The sequence below is a fragment of the Penaeus chinensis genome, chromosome 34 (assembly GCF_019202785.1).
Source record: "Penaeus chinensis breed Huanghai No. 1 chromosome 34, ASM1920278v2, whole genome shotgun sequence".
Classification (NCBI taxonomy): Eukaryota; Metazoa; Arthropoda; class Malacostraca; order Decapoda; family Penaeidae; genus Penaeus; species Penaeus chinensis.
This window is the reverse complement of record NC_061852.1, coordinates 23,404,009-23,414,008: the sequence shown is the minus strand read 5'-3', so window position 1 is coordinate 23,414,008 and position 10,000 is coordinate 23,404,009. Positions and strand designations below refer to the sequence as shown.

The 10,000-nt window shown below is 38.5% G+C and overlaps 2 protein-coding genes across 12 annotated transcripts in view; one reads left to right on the top strand and one right to left on the bottom strand.

The window, feature by feature from the left end:
- The window catches only part of LOC125043516 (protein Aster-C-like), a 15,189-nt gene extending 8,577 nt beyond the window's left edge, over window positions 1-6,612 (top strand). For 2 of the 3 annotated variants that reach the window (XM_047639630.1, XM_047639629.1), the window contains exons 4-10: window positions 539-691; window positions 1,216-1,337; window positions 3,488-3,680; window positions 4,372-4,563; window positions 5,055-5,223; window positions 5,409-5,535; window positions 5,806-6,612. In XM_047639630.1, the coding sequence (XP_047495586.1) occupies window positions 539-691; window positions 1,216-1,337; window positions 3,488-3,680; window positions 4,372-4,563; window positions 5,055-5,223; window positions 5,409-5,535; window positions 5,806-6,036 (1,187 nt within the window). In that variant the 3' untranslated portion in view covers window positions 6,037-6,612. The remainder of the gene's footprint in view (window positions 1-538; window positions 692-1,215; window positions 1,338-3,487; window positions 3,681-4,371; window positions 4,564-5,054; window positions 5,224-5,408; window positions 5,536-5,805) is intronic. The other variant, XM_047639631.1, reaches the window with a different exon arrangement.
- Window positions 6,613-7,142: 530 nt separating this feature from the next.
- Window positions 7,143-10,000, bottom strand: part of LOC125043519 (mitochondrial inner membrane protease ATP23 homolog) — a 12,501-nt gene continuing 9,643 nt past the window's right edge. For all 9 annotated transcript variants that reach the window (XM_047639644.1, XM_047639638.1, XM_047639639.1 and 6 more), the window contains exon 7: window positions 7,143-7,625. In XM_047639644.1, coding sequence (XP_047495600.1) covers window positions 7,431-7,625 — 195 coding nt within the window. In that variant the 3' untranslated portion in view covers window positions 7,143-7,430. The remainder of the gene's footprint in view (window positions 7,626-10,000) is intronic.

Below are 10,000 nucleotides of genomic sequence, written 5' to 3'. Positions count from 1 at the left end.
TATATATAATATAAATATATGTGTGTGTATATATATGTGTGTGTGTGTGTGTGTGTGTGTGTGTGTGTGTGTGTGTATGTATGTATGTGTGTGTGTGTGTGTGTGTGTGTGTGTATGTATGTGTGTGTGTGTGTGTGTGTGTGTCTGTGTGTAATATAATATATAATATATATAATATAATATATAATACACACACACACACACAGGTAATGTATATACAAAACTCTCTTTCCAGTGCACCAGAGCGCCTCATGCCTCATGTCCCTTGAAGAGCCACACACACACACACACACATATATATATATATATATATATATATATATATATGTATATATATATATATGTATGTATGTATGTATGTATGTATATATATTTTTACACACACACACACATACACACACACACACACACACACACACACACACACACACACACACACACACACACACACACACACACATAAATATATATTTACATATATATATAAATAATATAATATAATATGATATATCCTGTATATGCAAAATTCCCTTTCCAGTGCACGAGAGCGCTTCGTGTCCCTTGGAGAGCCACCATCAAGGCAAGTTACTCCTCAACGCGTCCGTTTCCCTTCCCGTGGACGCCGTCTTCGCCTTCATGTTTGAGCAGCCGGAGTTCATGCTCGAAGTGTACGCTGACCAGAAAGCATTCGGTTAGGATAAGTCTGGCTTTGATTTTGATTCTCGATTGGAAATATTTTTAGATTTTTTTTTAAGAATGTGTATTTTGTGTCATTGTAACTGTTACTATTGTGATACTGTGATATGCTGGCATGCCATACCTCACTCTCTCTTTCTCTCTTTCTACCCCCTCTCGCTCTTTATCACTCCCTTCCTCTTTCTATCCCTCCCTCTCTCTTTCTCCCCCATCCTCTCTCTCTATCCCTCCCTTTTTTCTTTCTTCCCCTCTCTCTCTCCCTTTCTATCCCCCCTTCTCTCTTTCTATCCCTCCTTTTCTCTTTCTCCCCTTCTTCTCTCTCTTTCTACCCCCTCTCTCTCTACCCCTCCCTTTCTCTTTCTTAACCTCCCTCTCTCTCTTTCTAACCCCCTCTCGCTTTCTATCCCTCCCTTTCTCTACCCTATCTTTCTGTCCCTCCCTCTCTTTCTTTCTTCCCCTTCCTCTCTCTCTCTCTCTACCCTTCCTTCCCATAATTAACTCTCCCCCCTCCATCCCCAGACGTAGTCCCACAGCCCTGGCAAAGCGTAGACGAGCGACGTAAAACGCGGACAGTGACGTACACTCTGACCCTTCCTCCATCCAGCATGGGGCCCAAAGTGTGCAGTGTAACAGAGAGACAGGTAGGCCTATTAAGGATGATGATGATAGTGGGAATGGTGATGATGATGATGGTGATTATGGTGTAGTGGTGGGTGGCGCTTATGGTGACGGTGGGGGTGGTAGTAGTAGTAGTAGTAGTTTTAGTAGTAGTAGTAATAGTAGTACTAGCAGTAGTAGTAGTAGTAGTAGTTGTGATGATGATGATGATGATGATAGTATTAGAAGGCAACAGTAGTATCAGCAGTAATGATGATAATAATGACAGTTACTCTTATTATTACAAGTGCAATATAATGATAATGGTTATGCTGATGATGCTAATGATGATGATGATGATGATGATGATGATGATGATGATGATGATAATTATAATGATAATGATAATGATAATGATAATGATAATGATGATGATAATAATAATAATAATAATAATAGTAATAGTAATAATGATAATAAATATGATGATGATAATAACAATAATAATGATAATGATAATGACAATAACTATATGATAACCGTAATAATGATAATAATATTATAATAATATTACTATAGTAATAATTATGGTAATAATTATTGTAATAGCTCTTATAATAATAATGATAATGATACTACTAGGCCTACTATTACCACTACTATTAATAAGGATGATAATAATAATTATAGTAATGATAATGATAATAGTAGCAATGATAATAACAATAATAATAATTGTAATGATGATAATAATGATGATGATAATAAAAACAAAAATAACAATATCAATAATAATAATGATGATAATAATAATGATAATGATAATAATGATAAGAATTACAATAATAATAATTATTACTATTATCATTATGATTACTGTTGTTGTTATAATCAATAATAATAATAATGATGATGATAATAATAATAATAATAATAATAATAATAATAATAATAATAATGATAATAATAATGATGATGATAATGCAATACTGGCAACGGTAATAATAATGATGATGAAATTTATAATGATAATAAAAAAAAATAATAATAACAACAACAATAACAATAATAATAATAATAACAATAATAACAATAACGATAACAACAACAATACTGATGATAATATATACAGTACAATAATAATAATATTATTAATAGTAATAATAATATACAATAATAATAACATGAAAAACAACAACAACAACAATAACAATCATGATGATGATAATGATTATCATAATAATAATAGCAATAATAATAATAATAATAATAGTATTAATAGTAATAATAATAATAATAATGATAGTAGTAGTAATAGTGATAACAACAACAACAACAACAATAATAATGATAATAATAATAATAATGATGATAATAACAATAATAATAATGATGATCATGATGATGATGATAATAATAATAATAACAAAAATAATAATATTAATAATTATTATTATTATTGTTATTATAACAATTACAATTATAATGATGATAATGATGATAACAATGATAACAATAATGAGAAAGATGGCGAGATAGAGAGAGATAGAGATAGAGATAGAGAGAAGGAAAGAGAGAGGAGCGACAGAGAAGGAAATTGATATTTAGAGAAAGAGGAACAGTGACAATAGATATAATGAGAAAGAGCGAGAGAGTTGGAGAAATGGAAAATTAGAAAAAAAGAGGATTTGTGACTGGGAGTTGCTTAAACAGAGAAGGGCTAAGCAGAGAGATAGATCAATATAAAAATAAAGGAGATAGAGAGAGATAAATATATATTGACCCGGTTTTGCGTCTCGACCCCCCCCCCCCCCCTCCTCCAAGACGTAGTGCAGCGCTCTCTTTCGAAAGACTTTAAATGGGAGAGTGACTGTTGCCCCGTGTTACAAACCTTTCTTTACCTGCTCGCTCGGACATTCTGTTTCTTATCCCTCTCCCGGTGAAATACCACAACACCGCGGCGGCCTTCAGACAGAGAGATGACGATATAAGGATAATAAGATGAGCCTACCAAAGTCAAAAATTATACTGAAAGTCCCTAAATACATGGAGAACAGGTAATAAATACCAGACGCAAAGACAACGAAAATGAGAGAGAGAAAATAAAACAAACAGATGAACAATGGAGATAACCACACAACTTTAAAAATCGAGCATGAAATAACACTGACCCCCAATAATATATTTCCAACAGGTGTTACTGCCACAGAGTCAACCGGGCAGCCTGTACTTGGTGGAGGCAGAGGTGACGAACGGGGGCATTCCCTATGGAGACTCCTTCTACGTAGCCAACCACTACTGCCTGACGAAGGAGGCTGACGGAGGCACGAAAGTGATCATGTGGTCGAACGTCAAATATAAGAAGAATGTGTGGGGCTTTATGAAAGGTTGGTTGGTTTCGTGTGGGGTCCGGTCGAGGAGGGATTGTTGATTGAAAGGTGGATGGATAGACAGATGGATGAAATGGTGGGCAGAAGGCCAGACGGATGTGCTGATAAACCGTGCTGGCAACAATGTTAGTGTAATGTTGTTAACGGATAGACGAATGGACAAATTACAAACGAAAGGGCAGACAAGCAAACTGCCAGACAGACATACAAACCGATAAATGGACAAACAGACTGAGGGGAGGACAGACGGAGGCACGAACAGATAGAGGGCACATGACAGGCAGAAAGATATATACTCCAGGTGTTGGTAACAGTGTTAATTCAAAATGCCGGACAGATTAATGAACAGACAAGCAAACAAGCACATAATGTATTGACAGACAGCAGACAGATGTTAGTGTCTCATGCTTAATGGTATTCACTTTGGCAATGCACGGGTTCCCTTGATATGTGTCGCATGACGTTTAATCTAACAATGACTACTTTCGCTAATCATTACTATTTGTATACAGCTCTAAGGGATTTTCTGTGACCATCCAGTAGTGTTTTTACTAAACCTAAACTAGGAAAAACGAAAATGATCAAATCGAGTGAACAATCAATAATTAACAGTTCAATTTCTAGAGAATGACCAAACCATCATCTTCATTAGAGAACAAATGAATCCTATTGAACGCTCTTTTCAAAGGATTGATCGAGAAGAACACATACAGCGGCGTAGAGGCGATGATGACCGAAATTGTGAACCATTTAGAAGCTGAAGTCGAGAAGTTAAATAACCCGACCGGCCTGAGGCGACGCAGGCCCACCAACCCATACCAGCGAGCAAGATCCCAAAAACGAAATGAGAAGATCGCGCACAGACAGGCAGCTAAGACAGGTCTCTGCAGAAAAAGTGTACCGACGGTACTTGTAGGCGTTAAGATCGTCCTCTATTTGTAAATTGTATACCGGAAAGGTACTGTGTGTGTGTGTGTGTGTGTGTGTGTGTGTGTGTGTGTGTGTGTGTGTGTGTGTGTGTGTGTGTGTGTGTGTGTGTGTGTGTGTGTATGTGTGTGTGTGTGTGTTTGTTTGAATACAAACACGGTAACATATGAATAGAAGGAAACACAGCCACAATGTTTTGGCCGTTTCCTTTTATCCATATATATATATATATATATATATATATATATATATATATGGACGAACATATCTATATCTATCTATCTAGTGTGTTAGCCTAGAATTTTTTAGCAATAAATTAACAATGTTGTAAATCATTTCATGCTACTCTTGCCTGATGAAACCTGGCTCCAAGTCTATGCTAAGTAACGATCCCAACCTGTCTTTACGTTTTAAAGATCAATACAAAGATATTCGTTGTAACAGAGCCACAAAAGACGGACACAGCTGAGGCAAGATATAACTGGCTGGTCGCAGTGTTGTTGGTCATGCTGATGCTCGTTGGGATGTGCAACGTCTTCCTCTACAGACAGCTCTTCTACCTCGAGGACTTGGCCAGCAACCAGCAGTTCTCCGATGAAATCCCAGATATTAGGCAAGTGTTGCAACTGCCTTGAAATGGGCAAGAACAACAACGGGGTATAGGCCTAAATGTATTTGATAGATCAGAAGGCCTTAGATTGATTATTCATTGTGGTAACAAACAGAAATAATTCCGAAAAAATATATGATACCCAATTGGTATGATGACCTTCATAAATTTTGTGTCCACGGAATTAGGTACTTGGGCGAGGGTGGATCATGGGACAATGTGGCTAACATTCTGCAACGTCAGGACCAAAGGCATGCGAAGCAGATGACGAAATGGAGTCATGTCATCAACGAAGCTTCACAGCAGCTTCAACAGGTAGGATCCTGTATAATGCTACCTACGGTCTACTAGTTATAACGGATTGTTTCTGAAATAGCAATCATTTCCTAATGTGTGTGTCAAACCATGTGTGACGCTTTTTTCAGGGTCACGAACAATAGTTAAAAGATGATGGCCGTTACCTGATATGAAGAACCAGACCTAAAATGAAATTTCATTGACATTATAAAAGTGTATATATTAGAAAACAAATACCAAAAGATAATGAACACTGTAATGTTTATGCCCTGTTGTTCTTTTTAACAGGTTCAAGAATCACTGCGGGATATCGCAAAAAACATTCCACAGCACCAGGAAAAGCTCATAGCTGCTCTGATACAAGAAAGCAAAGCCCGCGTTCAGGATATCATGGCAGAGAGAAATACAGAAGAGAAAGTCAGTTTTGAGAAGATTTCAGAGCAGAACATAATAGCAGAGAAAGCTTCAGATTACATCATGGCAAAGAGAACTTCAGAGGAAGACATTGCGGTCGAGTGAACCTAGATATATATATGTGTGTGTATATATATGTATATATACATATACATATATATATACATATATATATACATATATACATATATATCAGGACAGAGAGAAGTGCAAGGGACGTTTTTAGAAACAAATAGGAGGCTGAGAGCAAGGTCAATATTTTATAGCGAAAAGGTGATCAATCAAACAATGACTTCAAGTGAGGCAGTCTAACAATACAATACAATACAGTCTAACGGACTGTATTGCTTGATGATGATGCTGGAGCAGGTCCTCCTCAACAACAAATTTTAAAGCAGAACATTAGCGATTTTAAACTTCTTTGTAATTAAAATAATTATGACACTTATTTACAATAGTTCAAGTTAAATATTGTTTATGATATTTGTTCAGCACAAAACTTTGTTTATAATCGATTTTATTATAGAGAACCAATTTTTTATGTGATATATGCATCAAGTTTCTTCCAAACATATATAACTGTGTCTGTGATATTGTACAAAGAAAATGTTATAGTATACAATGTCCATGATCTTTCTAAATAAAAAGTAAATATTAACAAAAGAAACAAATGTTGGTGAACTAATGTTTTAATTTAAAGCCTAAAACCTTGCTTAATTAAATGTATGAAAGTCATTCCCTGAGAGAGAGAGAGAGAGAGAGAGAGAGAGAGAGAGAAAGAAAAGGAAGGAGGAAATGGAAATGGAAAGAGAATGAATGCCAAATTTTACATAACATTCCTCATCACTCACAAGGTACCTGAGAGTGTAAATAATACTGAGGGTGCACAAACTCTGCCAACTATATTTTACAAGAAAACGGGTTTTCTGTGCACAATATTTGAAATTTGTATTTTAGGTGAAAATTACAGGAACAAAGAATACATAATATAGATATATACAAATTTACCATCCAAAGATACTGAGAAAAGAACTTGGGAAAGGGAGAGAGGGAAAGGAAATCAAAGATTGTGTGAGATAGAGAGTAAATTAAGAGAGAGAGAAAAAAAAGAGCGAGTGTTTGAGTTTGAATGTTTTTTCTATGTTCTGATGTCTCAGAGTGAGAATGCATACTAGACAATTGAGGCAAAATTTGGAAATAAAACAACTAAAAAAATGTTTAATTTATATTAACAAACATCAATAATCTTTACATTTTTATACATATCTATTTACAGAGACATAGCCAGCTACAATGTTTCATCCATAGAAAAAAAATAATGAAAGAGTAATAAAAAGATCATCAATTAACATTGATCATACAATCTTATAAAGAAATAAATGAATGAAAAAAAAAACACTAATTGGTCCATACAATCCCACATTATAATACCACCACTGTTCACTAAACCAAAACGAGATTTTCCATATCACAAAATTTATTACTTCACACCAATGTGGCTAGTCGTAACCATATGCAAAACGTTCCATATAAGCTTTGTGCATATCTAAGGAATTTCTGCGGATTCGTCTTCCAATGGGCTCGAGGTCATTGTAACACTTGTCGAAAACCTTGTCAACAATCGTTCTAGCTTCTGGCTCCGACACCTTCCGCACAGCCATGACCGACAGTGCGGCTTTTGTTTTCACACAGTCCTGGAAAAAAGGAGAAGAAAAAATATGTAGGTTGAGGAAGTCACCATCATTATTTCAATAATTATCCAAGGAATATAAATGCTAATGACTGTGATAATAAATAAACTGAAGATAATGTTTACAAATGAAGCAAATACATATAACAATGATATCATCATCATCATCCTTAGTGGGGAGCTAACGCCGGCGGGGGCGCACAGCCGCATCCACTCTTTGCTTCCACCTTCGAGGGTCCCTCATGGTCCCTCACGACAGGTTTTTACGATCTGCCCAAGCTACGACTCTATCGGTCATCCCACGGGCCTCCTCCACCCAGGGTTGGTTCGAACAGAGACAACCTGGTGGGCAGGGTCATCCTGTGGGAATCGAGCCAAGTAACCCTATAGGCTGAGTTGGCGTTCGCGGATTGTGCAAGTAACAGCTCCTGTACTGGTCTCACGGTGCAACCGTTGGTTGGACACATGGTCCCACTAACTGTACCATGTGATTCGGCACAAGGATCTGTTACAAAAGGCATCAAGACGAGATTCCTAATCACAAGATAGTGTCCAGGTTTCACTACTATATACTAAAACTAGCAGTATTAGGGCCTTGAAGACACATAGCTTGGTCCTTCTGCACAGGTACCAGCATCTCCAAATACTCTTGTCGATAGATTTCATGGCCCCTGCTGCCAGGCCAATCTATCTACTAACTTCCTGGTCTGACAGCCCAGAGTCATGAACTGCACTACCAAGGTATATAAAGCTCTCTGTGACTTCAGTGTTTTCACTGCAGGCATGTACCGACTGCACAGGGACTCCTGGTAAGCCCCCAAATCATGGATCTTGGTCTTGGTTAGGAGACCTCTAGCCCCAGGGGCTATGCTTCATTGCTAAATGCATCAAGAGCCGCCACTAGGGTTTCCAGAGATTCGGCTGGAATAGCAACATCATCAGCAAAGTCAAGGTCTGTAACCTTGATATTGGCCAGAGTTGCTCCACAGTGACTTTGGGCAGTAGCTCTATCCAGTATCCAGTCCATGCAAGTGTTGCAAAGTGTTGGTGCAAGAACACAGCCTTGCCTCACACCTGAACTAACAGGGAAGAAGCCCGACAGGCCCCCACCACACTTTACAGCACTTTCAGTGCATGTTTACAGGTTTGCTATTAATCCAATAATCCTTGTTGGAATTCCTCTTAGTCTCAGGATCTCCCAGAGTGATTCGTGATGCACAGTATCAAACGCCTTCTTCAAGTCGATGTAAGCAGTCCACGTCCGAACTCACTACGGCACTGTACAATGACTCGAAGTGCCAGGATACAGTTTATTGTGGAGTTACCAGGAGTGAATCCAGATTGCTCTGGCTTCTGGTGCCTCAGCAGGTGGTCTCTGATATTCCTCAGTAAGATGTGCACGAGTACCCTGCCTGGTATACTGAGTAGTGTAATGACTTGGTGATTGCTGCAGTTCCCCTGTTCCCCTTTCCCTTTACAGAGAGGGATGACCACACCCCTCAGCAAGTCAGGGGGAATGGTACCAGTCTGCCAGATGGCAGACAGGACAGCATGCAAGCCCCTTGCCATAGGTTTTCCACTAGCCTTTAACAGTTCAGCTGGGATCCTGGAAACACCTGCTGCTTTACCAATCTTCAGCTTGGAAATCAACTCCCTGACTTCAGTCAGGGAGGGTGGATCCTCACTGATGGGTGGGTCTGGCAAAGGAATCTCAATTTTACCCGTGTCCAAGTTAATTTTTGGTGGATCAACCTGATACAACTGCTCAAAATACTCTGCCCTATGCGCCCACACCCCATCAGGATCTGAGATTATCTGGCCACTTGCTCAGCAGACTGCAGTCGTCTGTGAGGAGGGCTAGAAGTTCAGCTTTCTCAGGGCTTGGTAGGCAGAATGAAGGACATTTACTAGGAAATGGCTTTCGACCTCCTTTGCAAGATTCCTGATAAACTGTTCCTTATCCCTTCTCAACAGTGACCTAGTTCTGTGCACAAGGAACAGTGCAAGTTGCAATCCTGTGACAATCGAACCGCATGACAGGCATCTGTGGCTTCCAGTGTCTCCTAGGCATTTACCAATCGATTCTTGGGCTGCATCAAGCATTTCACGCTTGAAGGTGTCCCACAGAACAGGATCTGTCAGGCCCTCAAGTACTGTGAAATTACCAGAGATAGCCTTGGCAAACCCTTGGGCACACTCACCCTCCCTCAATCTGTCCACATGAAGCACCCTAAGGTGTTCATTGGAGTGACACGGGGTTCTAAAGTGGACCTGGAGAGTAGCCATAACTAATCTATGACCAGTTCCACAGAACTTGGTGCTCCGATACACCCTGCAGTTCTGGAGGATCCTCCATCGAATGCTAAGGAGGATGTGGTC